This window comes from Perca fluviatilis, chromosome 20, assembly GCF_010015445.1.
Source record: "Perca fluviatilis chromosome 20, GENO_Pfluv_1.0, whole genome shotgun sequence".
In the NCBI taxonomy this organism is placed as follows: Eukaryota; Metazoa; Chordata; class Actinopteri; order Perciformes; family Percidae; genus Perca; species Perca fluviatilis.
In genome coordinates this window covers 32143219-32169649 of record NC_053131.1, presented here as the reverse complement: position 1 = coordinate 32169649, position 26431 = coordinate 32143219, and the positions used below count along the sequence as shown (strand labels likewise).

The 26431-nt window shown below is 42.4% G+C and overlaps 1 protein-coding gene across 7 annotated transcripts in view; it reads right to left on the bottom strand.

The window, feature by feature from the left end:
• The window catches only part of akap6 (A kinase (PRKA) anchor protein 6), a 292609-nt gene that overhangs the window by 170636 nt on the left and 95542 nt on the right, over positions 1–26431 (bottom strand). For all 7 annotated transcript variants that reach the window (XM_039785655.1, XM_039785652.1, XM_039785658.1 and 4 more), the window contains one exon: positions 26223–26425. In XM_039785655.1, the coding sequence (XP_039641589.1) occupies positions 26223–26425 (203 nt within the window). The remainder of the gene's footprint in view (positions 1–26222; positions 26426–26431) is intronic.

Below are 26431 nucleotides of genomic sequence, written 5' to 3'. Positions count from 1 at the left end.
GACAACAGTAGAGAGTAGTATGTAAAGACAGCAGTAGAGAGTAGTATGTAGAGAGACAGCAGTAGAGAGTAGTATGTAGAAAGACAGCAGTAGAGAGTAGTATGTAGAGAGACAGGAGTAGAGTAGTATGTAGAGAGACCGCAGTAGAGCAGTATGTAGAGAGACAACAGTAGAGAGTAGTATGTAGAGAGACAGCAGTAGAGAGTAGTATGTAGAGAGACAACAGTAGAGAGTAGTATGTAGAGAGACAGCAGTAGAGAGTAGTATGTAGAGAGACAGGAGTAGAGTAGTATGTAGAGAGACAACAGTAGAGAGTAGTATGTAGAGAGACAACAGTAGAGAGTAGTATGTAGAGAGACAACAGTAGAGAGTAGTATGTAGAGAGACAGCAGTAGAGAGTAGTATGTAGAGAGACATCAGTAGAGAGTAGTATGTAGAGAGACAGCAGTAGAGAGTAGTAGTAGTAGAAGTAGTCTAAATCTGACGCTAAAGGAGACTTTTTGCATCAGTAACAATCGGCAAAGGCACCTGATTCTCCTCCGCCACCCGCCACGTAAAAGACATATATAGACATATAGAAAAGACCATGATGACATTAGTTTATCATGCCTTTATCAAATCCATTTTTGTCCCAGCAGCCATCACTCTGTTAAACAAACTGTAGACTTACTTGCACACAACGTACAAGCACCGTGGTCATGTACTAGCTGTAGAATTTCTGAAAATAACTGCACAAGTCATTGTGGTCATGTACTGTTTTTCATCCATGTTATACAGTCTGTTTTAGATGTTTCGATGGTTGGTGTGTTGCATGTTATGTGGCGGTCTACTGTAAACTGTAAACCTGTAAACCTAGTTTACCTACGAGTACCAATAAAATCACCTGAACCTGACCAAGCGTTGCTTTTTGACGCGCTGAGACTGAGAATGCGTTGGATTGGATGAACCATGGGTCTATCATGTCCGCCGTTGTTTTGAACGAACATTCGTGGCCGCCACAAGCACCTAAAGGACGCACGTAGCTGCCAGTAGCTCACCGGACGCCGATTGGATCGGTTAGCTCGGAGGTCAGACACACAAACGCGTTGCTCGAAGCCTGACAGGACGGATTTTCGTGTGACATGGGATCCTGCGATTTTCGCGCGATCTCACGAGAATCCAGTTGCCGTGCAAGGTAAAGGAAATAGGCCAGAGAGAGGGGAGGAAAATGAAAAGGAAGAACACCGTCGTTATCTTAGTAATTCATTTCAAATAATAAAATAATTCTGTCGGTGTAGCAACTTGATTTTAACCAGATTGCAAAAACAAATCAACTTGTCAACGAGTGAAGACTGAGTGGCCGAGAGATATCGCTCAAAAAGAGCCAAGAAAAACGACCCACATTCTGGAAAATTCTTCAAACATTTGTTTTTGAAACAGGCTGAAATGATCTGATTAGAAGAATTAGTTTTAGTTTTTAAGAAAATGAGACTTCAAGGACTCAATAATAAGACAGCAATGACTTGATAATGTTCTTTCAGGCAGGGCATGGATAGAGAGAAGGGGTGGTGTAAAGGAAAAGGAAGACTGAGGACGATAGAAAAAGAGATGTGGGAGGAAAGAAGAGAGAAAGGTTGGTGAGAAGGAAGAGATGGAAAAGAGGAGAAGAAAACAAAATAGACAAGAAATAATATTGAAAGGGGGAAGAAAGAAAGAAAGAAAGAAAGAAAGAAAGAAAGAAAGAAAGAAAGAAAAGCCTATAGCTGCAGTCTTTCAGATAGAAATGCTTTACGGCTGTTGGCATCTGCCACAATATGCCACCATCGCCCCCGAGGGTCTTCTTCACTGGATTATTATGGTTGCCACAGCGACAACACCACACATCAGCTCCGGGGGTGTGGGGGGGGGATGGGGTTGTTAAAAAAGCGGCCCCAAATTAGCAGGGGAGACCGTTAGCTCGCTCCTCAGCTGGGACCAGATTCTGATCTTTTTACAGCCTCGTTAGTCGGCACGGAAACCCGGTTCGACCAGTGAGATCGCTCGGCTGGAATCAGCAGCTGCTCTAACGACACCTGAGAGGGCGGTCGTCACGGAGACGACTGACGGGCCCGTCGTCCTCAAGGGTGGGATGAATTTCATCGTACAATTCCAAACGCATTTGGGTTGATACTGTGGAATCAAATTGTCACGTTTCCGAAAAAAAGAAAAAAAAGAAGGTATTTTGGAGAGATGGTTCTGTGCTGTAACCCGACTGTCTGACAGTTATTTTTAGAAGACAAAGAAGCGTTTGAAACTTTAGGTTTTATCTGCTCTGAGGAGGTTTTTTTGCATCAAGGTGAATTACAGTTTTGATTCATCTTTCTTTTTTTTGATTGAATGCCTAAAACAATAGCCTAGGAATCTAGACGTACCCTAGCGGGAGCAAATGTAATTTGCAGCTCTCCGTTGGCTTTGCGAGCTGGAAAAACCAAACTCTAGTCAGGCCAATCACATTGTGTATGGAGTCAGTGGGCGGGGCTTATGGCTGCTGCTGCTGCTGGTGAACAGCGGTCTTCTGGAAGACTTTTCTTTGAGAAAAGAACAAAGAACGGCACTGAAGTCATTCTTAAAAAAAGCGAGATGTGTTCGGAGTTTAAAGTTGAATCTATCAGCTAGCGTTGCTCTGATTGGTTGGTGCGCTATCCTATTACGTGCAGAGGGGAATTTGAAAGACAACCGTTTATCCCGCCCCTCGGATTGAGCCCTGACCAATGGTGAGTTCCCCCAGACCCAACATCTGGATGTGGGTCTGGCTTGTGAGGCTAATAAAACACCGTTTGTTAGACTGTAAAGCTGGGTGTCCTTCAAAATGTTTGGATACCAGTATGGATACCGTGACTTCGATAGCCGTTCCGGAGCGATACTTTTGTCAGTATCAATTACAATCGATACTTGTACCATTTTATTAGGTCTTGGTACAAGTATGCTGAATACTTCTTGGCTCACTGACGTGGATGAGATTTACTCCTATTTACTCATCCTACGAATGACTAGGCATGTTTTGATACTCAATACTATGAAGGCACTTCAGTCGGTGCCTAAAAGTATCAAAGTTCATTAGCCAGCCCAAATTAATTTGATTATTAATTATTCAATTATGGGAGCGTTTCTTTCGTGGGAGGACGGTCTCAGATCTTGGCAGAAAAAGCTGCTGCTGACTTTATTTTTAAATCCTGACACAGTGCCCCGACTGTTCATGGACTTTAGGACATCTTGAAGATACATTGAGCTAATTTTTATGGATGCACAAAACCAACAAAATCTGAGAATCAGGGGCGCCCAGATAGCTCAGTTGGTAGAGCGGGCGCCCATATATAGAGGTTTACTCCTCGACGCAGCGGGCCCTAACCTGACTCCACCAGATGGATCGCTTCACATTTGCTCGGCATATCCATCTGGGAACTTTCCGTTGGAGAACTTTTGGGAAGGGGCGAAAATCCTGGTGAGCTGATTGGATAAACCATCTGTCTATCACCACCTATACTTGGTGATAGACGGGCCAAATCAACCAATCAGATCAAACTCTTGCTGAAACCAGTCGGGAGAAGAGCAGAAACATCTTTTCCTCCGAGAAAAGCCTCCAGTGCCGTTTTTTTGCTCTTCTTTCAATGAAGGAATACTTTCTAATTCGGATAAAACTTGCTGCGATAGCTACGCTCATCTCATCCGTGGAAGCCGCCGCGTTGTTTAGACTGAACAGTCGCTTCTCGTTGCGTCACACCTAAACCCGCCTCAAAACCAACGCTGATTGGTTGGTCGTTGGGCGAACGGCTCCAAATTTTCTCTATCTCAAGATGCCAGACTGATCTGAGAGTGGAAAACTGGAGCTCGCCAGATCAGGACGGTCTCACGAGGCTAAGCGGTCCCGGGTTCAACTCCGACCTGCGGCCCTTTGCTGCACGTCATTGCCCCCTCTCTGTCCCCTTTCATGTCTTCAGCTGTCCTGTCAATTAAAGGCCTAAAATGCCCCAAAAATAATAAAAATAAAAATCTGAGAATCACTTCATTTGAAGGATACGAGCGTTCAGCAGATTGAGGGCTACTGACAAACAGAGTCAAATTCCTTGTGCTGTACTGTGTCAACAAACGCGGTCTATTCGGACTGATTCTGAAAAGCGATGTAACACACAGAGAGCGATTAATGTACCTCGAGTGTTTCAGCTGAGACGCTTTCACTAAGAGTCGGCCTGTCACATGGCAGGAGAGTCGACCAAGGGCACTTTTTCATATTTAATATTTGATACGCTCACCTAATCATGCCCAGACCTGGTGTTCGTGTGTGTGCGTGTGTGTGAGAGAGAGAGAGAGAGAGAGAGAGATAGAGAGATAGAGAGAGAGAGAGAAAGAAACATGGGGGGGGAAACAGAGTGGGTGTTGTCTCTCTGTCAGCCTGCATTTTTGGTTTGTCTGCAGGTCATTTAAATGATTTTACATACAAGTGATTCATCATAATATTTCCAAGACAATCTTTTTATTATTCTTCGCCTTCATCTATCGCTTTCTTCCCTCCTCTTCTCCTCTCTCTCTCTCTCTCTCACACACACACACACACACACACACACACACACACTTCTCTTTCAGTTTCCCTCTGCAGTAGCATCATCTAACTCCTCGGTCAAAGCGGAATAATTGTCAATGAATATTTAACAAGGTTTCAGATGGAGGGATAGACATCATCCTCTCCCTCTCTCTCTCTCTCTCTCCCCTCGGTTCTCTGTGATCCAGGCAGAGGTTAGTGATACGGCGTGGTCAGTGGTGCGTACAGCAGCCAGTGGATTAGCGGAGGGGAGATGATGAAGTGCAGAATAAATACTAAATAAACACCCTCTGCTTTCTCTTCCACATACAGTACCGCCGCTCGGTGCTGGCGGCCGTTTCTCATTGGCCATTTTGTGTCCTTTTCAACCCCACCATCGTCTCCTTCGCCAACTGGACTCTGTTTTACTGAAGCAGGTCATGAAATTGTAATTAACCACCAGCGGCATTTTGTCATTTTTAATCCGGTGTAGATCTGCAGGCGTGTGGAAAAGTTTAAAATATTCAGAGGGGTTTCAGAGTGTGTCCGAGAGGTTGCAAGTTTAACCGCTGACGCATCGGCTACGAGTCCGGCTTAAGTGCCCTTGAGCAAGATACCAAGGGTGTCACAAAGAGAGAGACGGCTCCAGAAACCTCCAGAAAACAGCAGAAATGAAAGCAAAGCCACCCTGTGCAGCGTCTGAAATGCCCACGGACACAACGGCCAGACGGACTCTTAATCCGGTAACTGTTCTTTTCAACCTGAACTTCATTTTCCTATTAGTCTAATTGACTAATGGCAACAACATATTCTTGAAATTACAGTAGTCCAGTATTCAGTAAGACCGCTGCAGCCACTCCGCAAATCCGAGCAACTCCAGGGGTAGCGCAGCGCAAAGTTGGGCACCACCGCTCTCCCCCGTAGGAAATCAATGGAACGGCCGGCACAAAGTTAGGTTTTGCCGCCTATCGTGTGTAGTAGAGGTGTTGAAATTAATCAAATAATCGATGCATCGAATCGTGGACATGGACGATGCTGCAACGATAATCGGCCGGGCCATAATCGATTATTTCTGTTTACAATGTAATGAAGGCCTAACAACCTTTCTGTTTACATATTCTGGTATGTTTTGCACATTCAGGAAGTGCCATGTGCTCAGTGCTGTATTTTTATGTATCCAATTTATTTAGTATTAGAGCACTGCAGAATGTTTGGTTTTTGAAGCTTGAAAAGCTATGAATTAAATATCCTACATGGCTTTAATAGAAAAATGTATTTGACGCATCGTGATGCGTCGAGATATCGAATCAAAGACATGATAACCGTAATCGAATCGAAAGATCAGTGAAGATTCACACCTCAAATGTGTAGGTGGCTTAAGTGTCTGACAACATAACGGAAAGGATCCCTACAGAGATAGACCTTTCCTGTTACAGAGTAGGATCCTTTTTGTTTAACTAGAAACCGCTCTGAAATCGGCATCACCAAACCCACCAGACTCCATTTAAATAAACAGGGATTTTAGTGTGTACAGAGCCAGCATATTTTCACATGGAAATGGGTGAATTAAGGGTTTATTTCTTTCTTTTTTTAAGATGTTTTTTTTTGGGGGACTTTTATTATATAGGACAGCTGAGGAGAGAGGGGGGGGGAATGACATGCAGCAAAGGGCCGCAGGTTGGAGGTGAACCCGCAGCCGCTGCGACGCTGGAATGAGCCTTTGAACATGGGGCACGCTCTACCAGGTGGGTATCCAGGCGCCCCAATTAAGGGTTTCAGAGCGGCGATTGTTGGAACAGTCAGTCCTTGCAGAAAAGTGCGGTGTTTTTTTGTGATTGTTGAGGGCAAAAATCCTTGATCATGCGGCACGTTTTTTTAAAAAATGGAATATGGAATATTCGGGGTATTTATGCAATTTTATGCCATGAAATTGCGGGAACTCGCAAAAACTGCGGTTTGATGAAAAAGAGAAAAAAAAGTGATTCCCCCCAACATTTTACCCAAGCTTGGTTCACGTTGCGTATTTACGTCACTTCATAACGTTCCCATGGCAACAGGGGAAAACGGCTGCTCTTGTGTGAAGTAAACGCAACATTTTTCAACTTTCTGCTAAGATATATTACGGGACTTTTTTGCAACAAAAATGCGGGGATTATGAAATCATGCAAGCAACGCATATTTTGCGCTGAAATTGGCAATTTATGCAGCGAAAGTGCTGCGTAGTTGAAAAAATGCGCCCCCCCCCCCCACACACTTAAATATGCGGACTTTGGCTGATTATGCGTTGAATTATGCGATCGCATTTTTCTGGAGGGACTGAACAGTGGAGGGACGAACCAAGATGGATTTAGAAATGATTTGGTCGACTCTGTTGACTTTGAATGAATGATGTAAAATGACAAATTATGTATGTCAAATGTTAATTTAAAATGGAGTCTGGTATGGGGCGGTTTCATGTTAAAATTAATCAAATAACTAATTGTTTTTGCAGAAAAACTAAAACTTCCAGATCCCCAGCTATCTAGTATTTTATATCACAGTATTGTCCTCAAATATCGGTCAAACTTTAATAGATTTAAGACTTCATCTCCAAACAGCTTCCTGAATGTTCTTTCTCTCTCTTCCCCCCCCTCTATTTCTCTCTCCCTCTCTCTCTCTCTCTCCCCCCATCTCTCTCTCTCTCTCTCTCTCTCTCTCTCTCTCTCTCTCATTGTAATCAGCAGCCCTTACAGCCAATCTGCTGGCCATAAAACTGTCTGCAGCCCGATGATGTACGGCTCGCAGAATTACCTTATCTGCCTCTGATTTACCGTGCCTCACAGGTAGAGACAAAAACAGCCTCTCCACACCTCCGCCACATTCATCTATCCATCCCTCCATCCCCTCATACATTCGACACTTCCCCCTTTTCCCCGACTCCTCAACCTTGCTTTTATCGCTCTTCTATCAAACCCGCCCCCATGCCTTCCTCTCGTCTTTTGTTCTTACGTCTTGTTTTATCTTTTCCTCCGTGCCTCCTTTCATTCCACATCTCCATTTATCTTTCCACTATTAAACTTTATTCTGTCCATCTCTTCTCCCTCCAACTTTTCCTTCATCCTTCTACCTTAACCTGCTTTTTTCCCTCTCTGGATCTCACATACCATCCCTCCATCCTTCTCTTCCTCCGTTTTCTGAGCTTCAACTTCACTGTATCAATCTATCCACACATTTCCCTTCATCTTCGCCACCTCCATCTTTTCCCCTATCCCTCTTTGTCTTCCTCTAGTTTTTCTACTCAGTGTTTTTCTCCTTCCCTTCTCTCTTTCCTTCATTCCTCTTTCAGCACTTACATCCACCCCGCCATCTTTTTTTCTCCTCATTCATGTTTTTCAATTTGCCCTTTTCTCAAAATCTCCCTTTTTTTACTCTCTCGCCCTCCACCTCTCTTCATCCTGTTTCAATCCGCCCCTCCCTCTAATTTTCGTTGCCTGACTTTCCTTTCTCTTTCCATCCCTCACTTATTTCCCTTTTTATCTTTCCTTCATCAATCCATCCTCCTTTCTTCATTCATTTGTCACCATCATCTTAATACTTATCTGTTTATCCTCTACTCTGTCCACCCATCCTCTTCTCATCCTTCCTTTCATCCATCCTGTTTATTTAAATTTTTATCTGTTCTTTCCCTTCAAATCCAATCCACCTCCCCTGCTCCTCCTTCTTCCTTACACTCCTCCCTCACTGCTCTCTTCCTTTCTCTTCATACATTATCCTCTAATTCCTCCTCTCTCATCCACCCATCAAAAGAAAGATCTGTTCAACTCTTCACCAGTGAAATGAAGCGAGGAGAGAAGGAATAAGGAGACTAACAGAATAAATACAGCATCAGATGGTGTAAAACACACACACACACACACACACACACACCAGTTAATTCTGATTCATTGCATGTTCAGACAATACAAATCAACACTAGAAACAAGCAGAAGAAAAAGAATCAAAGTAGAATAACAAGAAAACACACACGCACGCACGCACGCACACACACACGCACACACACACACACACACACACACACACACACACACACAGCAGTGTGGTAGTAATTACAGCCTACAGTGGTCCTTTTTTATGTTTTTATTTAAGAACAAGATGGAGAATCCTTGATCAGAAACAGAGCGAAGACATGTCTGTGTGTGTGTGTGTGTGTGTGTGTGTGTTGTGTGTGTGTGTGTGTGTGTGTATGTCTGCGCAGTAAGTGTGTATGAATAAAAATGAGTGAAATGATATCAAAATGTGGTTTGGATTGTGTGGCTTTGAGAGCAGAGAGGGGGTGGATGTAATTAAGTCACCAAGAGGACAGTCTGTGTGTGTGTGTGTGTGTGTGTGTGTGTGTGTGTGTGTGTGTGTGTGTGTACACATATGACTTTCTTTTGTCAGAGCAGAATTCCTTCAGCAGCCTCCCTAAATGAAAAATAAATAGTGTCCACTGTTTCAGAACATCCTTTCAATCAGCCAGAAAAGAGAAACATCTAACTGGATGCTCTTATTTTGAAATAACATCCTCTCTGTCTCTCTTCTTGGATCTGATGTGCATCATTTCTGTCCCAAGAAATTTGTCGCAAAATGTCCTCAAACAAGCGGACATTAACTACTCTGAAAGTCAGATAACCCCCTGATGATGACTGTTATTTATTCAGCATCATGTTTTAGTTTAATGTTCCCGCCAGTAGGAAAAATAGTTGGGGAAGTAGAAAACACATTTTGTCAAAGCTGAAGGCCTCGATCATGTCCTACATACTAGTTGTAAGAAAGAAGTGTCCAATAACGATGTGAAAAGTAAAAAAGGAGGCGCAACAGAGAATAAAAACAAATATGTATACGGATGCAAACAGAGATTACGAGGGGAAGTGCTCTGTGTGTTAATGGCAGGATGAAGTTTGTTAATGTTTGTGTGCATGTATAAAAGTTATGTCATGTTTCATACATGTAGAAATGTGTGGATGTATGGGAGAGGAAAAAAAAAAGGCAGAAATAAAGAAATATATGGAGCTAAGATCAAATACAGTAAGGATAATAACATCAAAATATGGAAAACTGAAAGACAACGCCATTTGGGCTTTAAATCAAAAGGGTTGTTGGTACTGTTTAGTAGAGAAAATAAGCCTTGGATGATTTAAATACTTATTTTTTTTGTCTTCCAAGATCTTCCTGGAACCGTCTTTGACCATTGCCCGCAATTTATTTCCAGCCGTGAGCAGCTTCCCTTCCCAATAGTGTCCAACTAAGCGTTTTTTAGTATGCATACTGATTTGGTTATACTAAACACACTGCATACTCAAAACCTGCTTAGAGTGAATGCACATACTATATATTCTTTGCAAATTCTGCACTCAACCCATTCAGTTTTCTCATGCAACAGTTATTGTGTATGTATATATTTGTCTTTCTGTATTTCTATATACTCTTTATTATTGATTCCCAGTGGGGAAATTACACTTTTACGCTGTGTTATTACACACAGGCCTGAAATACACACATGCCAACGTGACATCATGACTTTTCGTAAACATACACGCCCACTTTCGCCCACGCATTTTGAGCTATCCGCGTGTATGTCTACGCTGTAGACAGCGGACGTAAACATACACGCCACTTTCTACGAGTGTCATGTTATCGCGTAAACACACACGCCTCTTTCTAAAGCCAAGTGGCGTGTTATCTGCACGCATTTGGAGTGCAGTATACAGCGGACGGGTTGGGTTTAGGAAAAGAAGAAAGCGTCGGTTGAGTTTAGGAAACGTGACACGCGGGACACGATCACCGGTCTCCAGGGTCGTTTGACCCATCCACCCCCCCCCCCCTGACCAACCTCCCTACGTGCCCTTTCATACTACTCGCTTCGCCGTAAATTCACACGCAATCGCAAGGTAATGTCAGTCAATGAAAGCCGAACGGTGTTCAGAAACACGCTAAAAAGTGAGTATGTGTCTTGATAACACGCCAATAATGGCATACGAATTGGCGTGTCGTACATACGCCACTCCATGAGATCAGTCTGCACATGCTCAGGTCCAATACATGCAATGGAGAGATGCCAGAGAGAGTGGGATGCGACTGCTGAACAGGCACCTTGAGCGGTCGGGGGAGGGGGGGGTGCCTTGCTCAAGAGCACCTTGGCAGTGCCCAGGGCTCCAGCTATCAGTCCACACTCCCTACTTCAGTCTGTACGGGGACTTGAACCAGCGACCCTCCGGTTCCCAGCCCAACTCCCTTCGGATTGAGCTACTGCCACCCCTAAAAAAATTTCATATTAATGTTTAATTTGTTTGTTTGTTTATGTATGCACCATTCACCAAGGCAAATTCGACTTAAAAAAACTTTTCTGCGGGCGCCTGGGTAGCTCACCTGGTAGAGCAGGCGCCCACATATAGAGGTTTCCTCCTTGACGCTTGATCTGATTCGGTGTATATGTGTTCTTTGGAAAATCCAAACTAACTCTCTAAAACACCAAAATTACACTAACTAACTAACCAGTTGTTAGAAAAACTATGCTCAGAACGGTTTTGCTTCGGGTTCTTTGTTATCCGAACTGCTGTTTTAGTATTTCGGTCTTTCATGTGTTAATCATGAAAACTGAGTGACCTTGCAAAGAGCACAGGATGCATCCCTGAGGGCAGAGCGCATAACGTGGAGGAGATGCCGGGCCTGACAAGACATAAGAAGAAAGCTACAGATTGCATGAACCAAACAGCTAACTTGACTCCCAACTTGTTTTCTTATGCTGAAGTGCTGTAAACTGACTCTACTTGCTGCAATTAAACAAACTTTTAAGAGAACTCCAGCGATTTTTGTCAAAAAGCCAGATGTTAACGGGTGGACTTTTTTTGCCCAATGGGAAATTTAACCTCAAAGATGTAAAAGTTGAAGCTTATTTACTGCTGCTCCCGCTGAAAGTCACGTGGCTGGACAGCCCGCTGACAACACTTCTGCACTCAGCCACTGACATAAAGCCGGAGGAGAAACACCCAAACTTTTCTCCAGCCGTCCGTCAGAGAGTGAAGCAAACTCATTTCCCCGACTCTCGAGGCGTCTGCTCGTTAACCAGTCATTCCGCTGTCGCCGCCACTTCCCGACAACTTTCATCAAACTCAACTACATCCCGTAATAATCCCCGCCACCGTATCCATGTTTAACAAGGTAATATGACACAAACCATCTGTGGCTTCAAAAAAAAAAAGGACAAGAAAAACACTCACTTTACATATTCACTTTTACCATCCGCGTAATTAAATATTTGAGAAATATCAGGAATGGAAAATTAATAGAGAAAAAGCCCGCACGCTGCCACCACTATCAATTTATTCCCTCTCTCAGAGTGCATTAGAAACGTCAGATTGCCGTTGGCAAAGACACAGAAAGAGCTCGCTGTTTTTTTTTTTTTTTTTTAAACTCACTTCATAAATTACATTTTGGAGTGCTTTGGCATGCTAATACCTGCTGCCACGGAGAGCAGACAGCGTTAATTATTTCTTATTGGGATCGGCAGTGATTATTTGCATATTTCATTTAGCCGTTGTAGACGGTTGCAGGTGGGTGGGAGGGAGGGGAGGGAGGAGCGCGTGAGACAGTTTTCACTTTGTGTCTCGACAACTTTTGGGATGAGGGGAAAAAAAAAAAAAAAGATGGATTCACTGACCGCATGTAGTTTAGAGGATCATTAATTTAGGCTGATTTCAGTCATTTCCATTCGCCACAGCCGATTATTGGTGATAATTAACAACAGAAGCTTTCAATATCACGCAGGCTTTGATGCAAAAAGGTCAGAAAACAGTTTTAAGAATGTCGATGTGCTCCACTTTGTTGGGCTAAAGCATCAATTATAACGTCATTTATACTCAATTGGCTTCACTGTGAGGACAACAGCAGCGGAGAGTCAAACTTTTTAGGAGCTTAATGGGGACATTTACACAAAACAAGTTGAAACTCAGTTCATTATGAACGAACGCCCACCAGAAGAGGAATGAGAAAGCTAGAGAGAAAAAAAAATAACATTATTTGAATTAAAAAGACTTTTAAAAAATGTATAATGTTTGGAGAGTTAAGACTCTGACTGAAGATCAAACAGCAGAAAGTTGAAGTTGACAAAACTAACGAATTATCTAGTCAGAAAATGTTTCACATTTATCCGTATTGGACTTAAAACCATTTGACTCTTGTGTTCGTCTGCTGAACAAACTACTAACTTTTGTTCGACTCCGGTTTAATATTTGTCCTCCACCAACTTCCTTTAATCCAAATAAGAATTTAACACTCTTGATATCTTAAAGTGTTGGAGTTTACAAAATGTACACTGAACAAACAACTGCACTATAATAGCCAACATTGAAATCAGACATTTTTTCATGTGTTCAAATCTTTGTAGCCCTTGTATGTGCAGACATGTGAATACAAGTCAAGCTTTTACAGATAAATCAATGTGAGAAGTGGAGAAAAACATAATTAAAGGTCCCATGACATGCTGCTTTTTGGATGCTTTTATATAGGCCTTATTGGTCTCCTAATACTGTATCTGAAGTCTCTTTTATATAGACCTTAGTGGTCCCCTAATAATGTATCTGAAGTCTCTTTTATATAGACCTTAGTGGTCCCCTAATACTGTATCTGAAGTCTCTTTTATATAGACCTTAGTGGTCCCCTAATACTGTATCTGAAGTCTCTTTTATATAGACCTTAGTGGTCCCCTAATACTGTATCTGAAGTCTCTTTTATATAGACCTTAGTGGTCCCCTAATACTGTATCTGAAGTCTCTTTTATATAGACCTTAGTGGTCCTCTAATACTGTATCTGAAGTCTCTTTTATATATACCGTAGTGGTCCCCTAATACTGTATCTGAAGTCTCTTTTATATAGACCTTAGTGGTCCCCTAATATTGTATCTGAAGTCTCTTTTATATAGACCTTAGTGGTCCCCTAATACTGTATCTGAAGTCTCTTTTATATAGACCTTAGTGGTCCCCTAATATTGTATCTGAAGTCTCTTTTATATAGACCTTAGTGGTCCCCTAATACTGTATCTGAAGTCTCTTTCCCGAAAATCAGCCTTGGTGCAGAATTACAGCCACGGGGGGAGGTGGAGGGTGGGGGTGTGGCCTTGACCAACTGTCACTTTGCTCGTTTGAAAGCCATGATCTCTCTCTCTCTCTCTCTCATGGGTGGGCCAAATTCTCTGGGCGGGCAAAGCAGAGAAAGGTAACCTTGCTCCTTATGACCTCATAAGGAGAAGATTCCTGATTGGTCCATCTGAGCTTTCATTTTCTCAAAGGCAGAGCAGGATACCCAGGGCTCAGTTTACACCTATCACCATTTCTAGCCACTGGGGACCATAGGCAGGCTGGGGGAACTCACATTAATGTTAAAGTGAAATTGTCATGCCATGGGACCTTTAATGCACTGACTAATCCAATTATAGACTCGTGAATATAGTTCCTGATGCACAAAAGCTATCAACCTCATCCAAATCAGCGTGTTTTTTTCTTCTGAATCAGCCAAATTTACGGGCAATATCTCTTCAAAGTCCGGATGCTTATGACGATTCGGTGCATCCCTACTCCCTACCGTTGTATCTCTTAATACGACATCATCTTACATCACTGCAGAGCTGCTGCTCTGCCCGGTGCGTCCCATACAGACACTAAAGGGGGATTTTTGCATCGGTATCTGATGCTGAGAGACACTGACCAAGCATCAGTATTTTACGAGATGGGAGTGAGAACGTTTTGTTTTTACAGTTAAAATGAGCCAACAAACGTGAGGTGACTGTGAGCACCGTAAGCTGGCGGTCCTTTCAGTGGCCGTTGCAGTTGAGTTTAGCCGACGAGCAGTGAATGTCATGCGGCGACGACAGTTAGGTTTAGACACCATAAGATTTGTTAAGATTAGGAAAAAAGATCAGGGTTTGGGTTAAAACACTCCCAGGGAACGCACGCACTCTTTAGTTTTTGCCGGGAAATGAACTCCGCTCCCTGGCTTGAAAGTCCTGCGCTTTAAGAACCAAACATCCACCCCGACCTACTTAGTACGTGGAATACTTCGACTTTAATATCAGAGAATTTTCAAGTTTCTTTTCTTGTAAATTTGTAAAAAAAAAAAATCTTGTAAATTTGTGACTTTAATCTTAGAGAATATCCAAGTTTGTCCACTGGGTCCATCATTTTTATTTTATTCTTAAGTGCCCCTAAAACGCTGTCGTAAGAAACATTGAATTGGCTCTTTGTTCTAAATTCTAGTGGCAATCCCCAAAATAAACCACGCTAGTCAATATTTCACGCTAAATTAAGTTTCACAAAACGATGCAAAACATCAAGATCTGTTGATAAAAACTGCAGCATTGCACTCGATGAAGATACTTTAATGTGCCATTTTTTTTTACCGGTTCTGTTATGACTTCATTCACGAGGAATAGAGTTAAATATGTTGAATATGTCGAGACAGTATGCATGTATTCCTGATCCTGCAAACTTATTTTAAAGCGGTAACATACAGTGTTGGCGTGAAACCTTCTGCTGCTGTGTAACATAAAATCCCTCCAGCTGCAAACAGTTTTATCACTTTAAATGACCTGGAAACACAGCTTAGCCGATCTTAAACCAGGGATGAACACCAACGCTGAGATTTTGTTAACACAAATTATCTCGATAGAGTGTCACTTGCGCGGTTAAACTAACTCCCCAAACTTCCCCCAACTTTAATCTTAATTTATGTAAAGTGCTGTGTGGTGGAGCTCCGGGCAGCGGGACGAGCCGTCTGATTGGCTCTATCAGGTATCAGGCAGGAGTCCAACACTCGGTAATTTGATTTAAAAAGCTCGTAATAACCTGAGGTCAATATTTAAATCACTCAGAGGGGGAGAAGAGCCGCTCTGCGTGTTGGGGATGCTTCAATCTCCACGCTCAGAGTCAGCTGACCCGGATCTCTATCACATCCCCTGTTCCTCCTCTACTCTTCTTTTCTCTTTCTTACATCCCTCCTTTCCCTCATTGTATCCTCCTCTTCTTTGGACGTATCCTGTCCTCATGTTGTTCCTCCTCTCCGCCCCAAAAAACACTCAACTGTTCAGAGTTTCCTCGCTGAATTGGTCTTTTGTATTTAACCCTTTCTGTGACACGACTAATGTTAAAAGTCAAACTGAGGTTTGACGTTACAGAAAACCATCATTGAGTGGGTTATCACTTCCTGTCCCAGAGTCTGAGAGGTGAAAGGCAGACTGACACCATTTATCCATCTTTTTCCTTCCATTCTCTAACTCTTATTTGCCTTGATTCCTCCTCTCTTCATCTATCCCCAACCTTACTCCACTCCTCCCTCCCTCCCTCCTTGCCTCCCTCTCTCTCACCTCCAACTCCCCCTCTCTCCTTCTCTGTGTGGTCTGTAGGGTGAAATAGAGGCCCGAGGCCAACAAGCTGTCTCCACCAGCTACACTGATAAGACACACACACACACACACACACACACACACACACACACAGTCAGAGTCACCATACAAGTGCCAACAGTCACAATCACAAATGTACAAGTGCCTCATCACACACACACACACACACACACACACACACACACACACACACACACACACACACACACACACACACACACACACACACAAACATTATTTAACTCAGCTCAGACTGCGTGAAGTGCCACCCAGGAGGTCACTTATCACTTCATACCTGAATATTTCTCTCCCTCCCCCCCTCTCTCTCTCTCTCACACACACACACACACACACACACACACACACACACACACACACACACACACACACACACACACAAAACGCAACATGTGTTCTTTGAGTGTCAGAAATTCTGATGTGTGTGTGTGTGTGTGGTGTGTGTGTGTGTGTGTGTGTGTGGTGTGTGTGTGTGTGTGTGCTCAGGGCTGTTTGGTTCAGCTCTCTAACAGGATTTGTGTCCCCCGTGTCCAAAGGAACATGGTTTAATCTCGACCTATCACCTCTCTCACACCTCAGCCTGCGTGACACGCCCCAACCTCTGCACCCCCTCCCCCTCCCCAGGGGGAAATTGGTATGTTCCAGACTCCCAGACTCTTGACAAAAAGAAAAGTATATATGTATATAAAATATACAGTGAGGCGCGCTTGAGGTATCTGAGAGGGGAGTTTGTTGTTCTGATGCAGGGAATCACCTGAAGTAGATAAATATAGAAAATATATTCAAATTAAGATGAAAATGTTATTTAAAAACATGAGATGTGGATTTTCTTCAGGGTCGCATTCAGATGTTTTCAACCTCCCTCCAGTTTCTGACCGATTTGGTCTTCTCTCGACTGTTACTTCTATATTCTTTTATTTGGGCATTTTACCATCTGTCAGGTCACTAAAGACCAACAGGGAACTAAAGTGGTTTTGACACTTAACAAAAGTATGCATTATATCATTACACATCAGTGCTTTCTTTCAGTAGTTTTAGAATTACAGCTATAGACAGAGACTTTATTGTCATTGAAAAAAAAAAACTGGGCTCAAATAAATAGCAATTAAACTTAAAATTCCATTCAATAAAAGTCCGTTTCTGACAGTAAAGTGCGATGCATATGATGCATAAATGATTGGATTATTGCACATTAATGCTGGCATGTGAAAGAATAAATTAAACGAATAACAATTAACACATTTATTTTAGGAGCAATCTCTATAACACAAAGAGTAGATCCCAAGCCTCTAAAAACACAGATCCTCGTTTCCTCTCTCCTCGCATCTCTCGCAATTTTAGGACCTGGGAGGTACCATTAGTCTACAGTTTTATTATATTGCTCATGACTTTTTACACTAAATTCCTTCAGTACGCCGAGATGTTCCAGTAACATCCATACAAGCTGATAAAAAGTGATCAGATCGTTTTCAAAATGTAAAAGTTCTTTTAAATAACCATCAAATATTTCCAATCCCCACCTAAATAAATACATAAAAATATCAAAGTTGCTCAAATATTTTTTAATTACTAGGACTTTGTTGTTTCAAAGTCTTCTACACGCTGCCAGGAATACAGTCAGGGTGGGGAAATACTGAGTATTTTAAGTTGCTTTTGTTATTTTTGGTTTGCAGCTATTTTTATTTTTCAAATGTAGAATATTAACTCCCCTCAGGTTGCTTAAAAAAGAAGAATACTGTGCTCCCCAAAAATTGCAATGGTGAAGTTATTAAAAAATAACGGAAAACACCTGTAACTCCAGTGAAAGATTCAGATTCATCCATTCACCTTTTCAGTGTGTGTGTGTGTGTGTGTGTGTGTGTGTGTGTGTGTGTGTGCCAGACTCAGTCCAATCCCCTGTAATGTGACAGACAAATCCCACTAAGCTGTTAAATATTACACTGCTTTCACACTCGTATTAAACACCTTTCTACCTCTCGAGCTCCCTCTCTTTCTGCGCTCACTCACCCTGACAAAACACACACACACACACACACACACACACACACACACACACACACAACCTTTACCTTCGTCTTCAATATACACTACAGATGTCACTTGAAAATCTTCACATATGCACAACAAATCTTTTTTATAATGCAGCGACACACTGTAGAAGTCCCCTAACACATTCTCACACGACGGCACACACATATAAACCTTGTCTGAATCTCTGGTGTGTGTGTGTGTGTGTGTGTGTGTGTGTGTGTGTGTGTGTGTGTGTGTGTGTGTGTGTGTGTGTCCGTCCTAATCCCCGGCGCTGCGCGTCTTGTCGGAGCGTTATATTTGCTGCTATCAGTGTATCTTCTCCTCGCCGCCTAATCCCACCACCCCAGCTCTGATATTTCCTGACATTTACATGAATCGCCCCTCTGCAGATGGACGGATGGACAGACCGAGAGAAAGAGGGGGGAGGGGGAGAGCTGGAGAGAGAGATGGAGGATGAACGGAGAGATGGGGTATGCAGGAAAAGACGTGTGAATGCAAAGGTCTACGGGGGTTTAAACTGGAGGATGGAAGGATGGCGAAGGATGAGAGGGAAAAGAGAAAGAGGGACATGGGAATCGGAAGCAAGACAAGATAAGAAGAGAGGAAGAAACAAAAAAAGACCGTTGACAGGAGGAAGAAATAGATGCAGGACAGAGGAGAAAAAAGGGGAATGAGGGTCAAAGTTATAAAAGATGTAGGTGGTATGGATGGAAGGGGGGATGATTACAGACAACTAGGTGGAGAAAGGAAAGAATGGAAGGATGATCAATTAGGGATAAATGGATGGATGGATGGATAGATGGATGGATAAAAGGATGGAGGTACAGTATAAGGGAGACAAACAAGTGTGGATGGATGAGTTATAATAAAAGGAAAAAATGGGTAGACAAGAAAAGGAGAAGGTAAAAAGATGGATGTATGGATGCAAGTAACAGAGGAATGATTGGAAGGAAGGAAGGATGGAGGACAGAAGGAAAGAAAAATGGAAAGAAACATTATGGATGCGACAATGGGCAGCGGGAAGGGAGGAAAGAAGGGACGGATGGATGACTGTAGAGAGAAAAGACAGAAGAGAGGGATGAGGGAAAGACAGGTTGAACAAGGGAAAGATGAAGGGAAAGAAGGAAGGACGGATGGATATGTCTTTGCGTCGCTCCATCTGTTAGTCCGGTACGTTTCTCTGTTTTTCATTTTATAAATTATTAATATACCGGTATATTAAAATGAGAGAAGGACGAAAGGCAAAAGAAGGAGGGATGAAAAGTCACACCTGACACCTTGTCAGCGACATATGTTAACACCAATAACAACAAGCTCTTATGAGCACCGAGAGACAGACAGACACACACACACACACACACACACACACACACACACAGTATTACTCATTGGAGACTCATTAAGGCCCAGCCTAAATTAATGACCTTACATCACACCTGTTGTCGCTATTAATTCATTGCGATATCGGCAATACATTAAGCGGTGAACAGATGAAAGATGTTGAGGAAAGATTGAATCGAATCCAAAATGAGCCAAAGATCAGTGCTTGAACCAAACAACCTCAAACTACTATTTTCAAAAGAGTGATGTTTAACGTGTAAGCTATTCGAAAGTGTCACGGCACGATCCACCTACTGGTTTCCATTGGTTTGCCCGTCTGAGGTGGGTGTGGCTTAGCCGCGTCACAGGGCAAACAAAGCGGAAGAGAAGCAGACTAATGGCGTTTTTCCATTGGTACCTGCTCGACTCGCCTCTACTCGCCTCGACGCACTGTCCGTTTTCCATTGGAGATTTTAGTAATGCCTCAGCGTGACTGGTCATCATAGCGGCGCCGCAGTAAACTGCCGTGACCTAACGCGACAAATGACTATCAACGAAGTATCGACGTTGTTTGACGCCGCACAGAGGACTAGGTCGGTTGAAAGACGGAGCGAAGCGCAGCGGAGCCAGACGACGAAGGTAGGCCATTTCATCTTAACCTTCAGCCTGGCGGAGAAGCGTGTTAGCTTCTGCAGTTTCAAATTCGTGGAGTTGTGGTTATGCCGTGTCAAGAGACAAAATGATATTGCCGATATCTTGGACTCAGACATCTACACGACTTTGGTCTATAATTATTTAAAGAAATAACACCAAAATCATCTGTCTCTCCAACAAAAAAGGCTAGCTTTGTCCAGATAGCATGCTGACACTAAAGACGTTGACACCAGAAGTATACAACCTTAAACATCGAAAAATAGAATAGAATCACCATACCAGTACTCTTAAACCAGGGGTGTCAAACTCAACTTCACTAAGGGTCACACTGGAAAAAAAGAATCACATCAAGGGCCAGACATGTAGAGTTTATTGAAATGCTTTTATTTAAATCGAAAAAGTAAAATATCTTTGACTCAATTATTGTATGTCTCATTTAGTCTTCTCACTTACAGTTTGGTCCCCATGAAGCCCTGAAAAAGTGAGCAAAAACGTTCCAAAGCCATCCTAGAATTTAGCAAATCAAGAAAAACTAATGATGACATCTTCTAAGTAGGCTACCACACAGCTGACCCACAACAAGTTCTTTCACAGCCTCAATATGCAAACTCTCTGGTTCTGGGGGAACTTCTGTAGCCTGGTCCTACCAGCCTCTGGTACATTAGCCTGGTCCTACCAGCCTCTGGTACATTAGCCTGGTCCTACCAGACTCTGGTACACTAGCCTGGTCCTACCAGCCTCTGGTACACTAGCCTGGTCCTACCAGCCTCTGATACACTAGCCTGGTCCTACCAGCCTCTGGTACACTAGCCTTGTCCTACCAGCCTCTGGTACATTAGCCTGGTCCTACCAGACTCTGGTACACTAGCCTGGTCCTACCAGCCTCTGGTACACTAGCCTGGTCCTACCAGCCTCTGGTACATTAGCCTGGTCCTACCAGACTCTGGTACATTAGCCTGGTCCTACCAGCCTCTGGTACACTAGCCTGGTCCTACCAGCCTCTGGTACACTAGCCTGGTCGTACCAGACTCTGGTACATTAGCCTGATCCTACCAGACTCTGGTACATTTCATTAGTACAGAGAGTCTGGCCACTCTCCATTGACAAGTGTTAACTTCCTTGAAGGCGGGTACTCTGTTGAAGTTTAAAACTATTGGATCTGCCCAGAGCCACTCTGGATCTGCCAGAACCAATTGCTAACGTTTGGTCGTGACGTACAGTACAGGCCAAAAGTTTGGACACACCTTCTCATTCAAATGCGTTTCCTTTTACTTTCATGACTATTTATATTGTAGATTCTCACTGAAGGCATCAAAACTATGAATGAACACATATGGAATTATGTACTTAACAAAAAAGTGTGAAATAACTAAAAACATGTCTTATATTTTAGATTCTTCAAAGTAGCCACCCTTTGCTTTTTTATTAATAAGGGAAATAATTCCACTAATTAACCCTGACAAAGCACACCTGTGAAGTGAAAACCATTTCAGGTGACTACCTCATGAAGCTCATTGAGAGAACACCAAGGGTTTGCAGAGTTATCAAAAAAACAAAGGGTGGCCTGTACTGTATGTCATGCGCATGTGCAACAAGAGGGGAGACCGTCAATGCTTATATTTAGCATTAGCATCGCTAGCGTTAGCCTTAGCCAACTCCTTCACCACTAACTGAGCGAGGTGAAAATCAAAACTGTTCCTGAACCCCGTGGGGAGGAGGGCCACGACATCACGGCCACCACCAAAACTCAGCAGAGACTGTTCTTGCTCGGCTTTAACTTCTGGATATTCGGTAGCGTTGCCACAACGGACCGAATGGCTTCGCTCGCTCGCTCTTTCTCTGCCGCAACTCCAGCGCACGACCTCAACGTCCTCGTTCTCAGCCACTCCCTCTGTTCGCTGATTGGACCGCCAAAAATTTGGCTGGAGAAAACCCAAGAATATACCGCAAACCCAGACGTAGTACTGAAGGGAAATGAAAATTGAGCGGAAGTTTGACACGTGTCTTGAAGTGACACAGATACCAATAGACTTCATTTGAAATAATCCTTCCGCATTTTATGCATTTATTTTTTTAGCAGACGCCAGGCATGTAGTGTATAAATATTTTGGAACATTATGATGGTATCGCGGCACATTGAACTACCAACTCCATCAAAAACACCGAGCTCAACCTCACCACACTGCAGATTATGTGGGTCGTAGCTGCTGAGGTTTTGATAAATCGGTTTATGAAATCGAAGAACGTTTGCGGTGATTGGCTGCGAGCAAAACCAGACTTAGTCTTTTTTTCTAGATCTGGGTACAAAAAGAATCGAATGCAGACATAGTTTTACTGGGGAAGTTTCAATACTACTTGGTACTGGATTATTTTGGCCAATAATCTGCCGTAATTGAACGTGATGGTGAGGAATTTATTAAATCCATCTGAGACGTCAGCCATGCTGTTCAAAAGAGCCACTTGCTGAAGCGTAGACACCATTATTATCATGTAAAAATGCTAATTTAATATGGATTAATGTCTCATAATATATCATTTATTAATTTATTTCATTTTGTAAACGTATAAATATTTAATAGTTTCTTTTAATCTGTGATGGTTCATTCTCAAAATCATTTAATACATTTTCTCTTGAGCTGTTGACTTATAAATGTATTTCTAAATTATTTCAACATTCTTGGTGTCTTTCCATTTAGATGTGTGACGTCGCGTAGCATCAGTGCTGTAATTATTAAGCGGGGATGATTTTGTGTTTAGATAATGGTGTCTAAACGTGTTATATATTCCGACTGCAGTCACATTCACCAAATTGCATGCTAACTACCATACAGCCGGGTGTGAAATATGTCATTTCATTCTGCTCTTAATCGCACTAAAAATGAAGATTAAGAGGATGAATTATTGATACAAGTTGGTATTTAATCTTTTGTAATGAATAGTGGATCCGCTGGTTATAAATATTGTACGAGGCTTCATAATTTGATAAATTTATTCCAATTTGCCCTTTATTTTGCCCTTTAGTCAAGGTTATGTTCATTTAGAACACACATGCACGCACGCGCGCTCTCACACACACACACACACACACACACACACACACACACACACACACACACACACACACACACACACACACACACACACAAAAACAAAAAAACACAAAAAAAAAAAAAAAAAAAAAAAAAAAAAAATATAAAAAAATTTATATTTTTTTTATATTTTTTTAAAAAAAAAAAAAAAAAACACACACACACACACACACACACACACAAAAATTTTTTTTTTTTTTTTTTTTTTTGGGTTTTGACAAAAGTACAAATGTTGAGGTACTTGTACTTTACTTGAGTCTTTTCTTTTCATGCCACTTTCTACTTCTACTCCGCTAAATTTCAGAGAGAAATATTATAAACACATGTAGTTTATAAAATCTGATGTTTTATTCTAAACTAAACTAGCCAACAATATAACGGACTACAAGTCCAGTTGAGATGATTAGACCATTAAACACACAACTGTCTGTGTGTGTGTGTGTGTGTGTGTGTGTGTGTGTCTGTGTGTGTGTGTGTGTGTAGACCATTAAACACACAACTGGTTGGATCCTTTACACTTTCTACAATGGGAGGATTGTTCTTTACTTTTAATACTTTAAATACATTTTCCTGACAATACTTAAAGACTTTTAATGAAATAACACAGTCAATGCAGGACTTTCACTTGTAACATAGTATTTTTACAGTGTGGTATTAGTACTTTTACTTAAGGATCTGAGTACTTCTTCCGCCACTGCCATAAACACGCACACATAAACATGATGCCCTTGGTTGACCGTGCAGTCTGCCCCCGCCTCGGTGTCTGTGGTGGTAATTAGGCCACGCATCTGATTGTCATTAAAGAGCACAAGCAGATAATAAAAAACACAACAAAGCCACATTCAGGGAGTCTAACTGCACATATTGCTTACTCCTCCATCAAGCTGTCTGACGCCTCTACATGGAGCCTCAAAGTGACAGATGGAGTTTGCTTGTCTAACTGGGAGGTTTTGGGACCGATTGGTGGGATTTCTGTGATACATTGGTAAGAGATAATGAGGTTTAACCATGTTAAACCTAAAATAAATAGCTCACATTACTGGATTGTGTCAACAGTTGACTTCATTTAATATTGGATGTGGCGTTTTCTTTTGCAGGGTGCAAATGTTCCACCAAAACAAGTTCCTTTCCGAGACTATTTAGCAGAGCCACCGTCGCTGCATCCGGAGCTTAGCGCCGCCCGAGACGATTGTTATTGGTTTAAAGAAAGGCAAACAACCTAGAGCGTTTTTTTTGTCTCCTATCCCAGAATGCATCTGTGGTGTAGCCAGACCTTACTCCACAGCGCTGTGGAGATAAAGCTGGAAATACGTAACTAGCTTTCACCTAAAAGGAAGTTTTAGGCAACAAACTGTTTTTCATTTTATTGTACTTTTATTTTAAATTAAATGAGACTTGACTTGGTATTCTCTCAAATGACTTGACCCATCCTAGACTTAAATACTAATTAATAATAATGCTCGCCTAGCTGCTAGCGTGGCACGCCCTCATACTCTGCTTCTGACTGGCTAGTAGTCCTTACCTAGGTACTGTCAAGGCACGCCCTCATACTCTGCTTCTGACTGGCTAGTAGTCCTTACCTAGCTACTGAGCATGTGCGACTCCCAACAAAGATGGAACAGAAGTGAGATGTCTCACTCTGTAGCTAAAACAGAGAGCTCAACACACAGGGTGAAAAGAGGAGCTGCAGCAATGTGCAGTACAACAAAAATATGGTGTTTTTTGAAAATTAAACCATGTAAACCTATTCTGATACAACCTCTAAATACAATTATGAACCTGAAAATGAGCATTATATGAGCACTTTAAATAACTTGAGTCCTGACTTAGACGTCTCGAATGACAAACTTGAAATTGGCTCAAACTATTTTGTACTTGACTTGGACATGTTTTGGATGACTTTAGTCCTGATTTGCGCCAGTCTTAAATAACTTCAGAACTTCAGACTTGGACTTGACTCTAACGGAGCAGAAGAAAGCTCTGGTTACCTCTGAAAATGCCGGGAGCCATTTTGGCTGTTAGCGCCCACAGAGGGAGGATCTTGCAGGTTTAGCACTTCGCTGTTAGTTTACAGTAGGTTCACTGTTCAGCTGCCCGGAACAGACGTGATCTGAATTATTGAAAATATCACAGAAGTATGTGAAGCCGACAGGAATAATTCAGCAGGTTCGCACCTCAGTTTGTTGTTTTGGAAGTTTTTTACGGATCAAAGCTTTAAGTGCAGAGGGAGATTCACACGGATAATGAACGGACTGTTAATGTGCTTCGGCCAAGACGCACGCACGCACACACACACACACTGTTCAGGCTGATGCAGCTCTAATTGCAACTAAATAATAATTACAAAAAAAACAGTCAGGTTTGCTCGGAGGAAGAGGAGGAAAATAAAAGACGAACAGGGAAGAGAAAACTAAAATGTAATTAATCAAATGAGACGGGAATCTGACGAAAAACGGATGGATGAAAGTAAAAATGGAGGGAAAAGGAAGGTAGGCAGGAGTGAAAGTAGGGAAGGAAGGAGTCAATCAAGGAAGGATGGATGCAAGGAAAGAACTAAACGAAGGAGGAGAGATGCATTAATGGCAATAAGGATAATAATGGGGAAGGTGGAAGAACAGGAGGAAAGTAAGAATCAAAAAAAAAAAAATTATAGAAATATAATTTTTCATCCATCCAAACAATGTTCACTACACTTTCAAACGAGGCCACGCCCCTTTTGGAGACAGGAAGTGTGTAATGTTTCATACCTTTGGCGCTGCTTGAAATGCGCTCTCTTTAGTACAGAAAATCTTTGATTACATCTAATTAACTAAGTACAGCCAATTACCAGCAGCCAATGAGAGCTGAGAAACCATCAGGATGGTAACTGACAATACAAATGTTATGAAGAAGTTTACAAAGGTCCTTGGGTAAGAGAGAGAGAGAGAGAGAGAGAGAGAGAGAGAGAGAGAGAGAGAGAGAGAGAGAGAGAGAGTGTGTGTGTGTGTGTGTGTGTGTGTGTGTGTGATAGAGAAAAAGAGAGGGATAACAGGGATCAACCGGAGAGGAAATGGAAGGATATAAACCAAAGTTTAAAAAACAAATAAAAAACAGATGGACAGAATAACGGAGAGCTTCGAGGCTAAACAGAAAAATAAATAACCACCGTTAGATTTTTTTTACCTCGAGGCCGTCCGATGGGCACGGAGCCTGCTGATTGGCCGACTGGTCCACCGAGGCTGCAAAGGGCTGGTGCGATAGGCCAGTGTAGAGGAGGCGGGCCTGGATGCAGCGGAGGGCGCGGAGCATCCAGCCATGTTGGCGCCGGATCTGCCGCTGGAGCTGATCCCATTGGCTGGAAACCATATGGAGGATATCCTTCAGACCTGCAG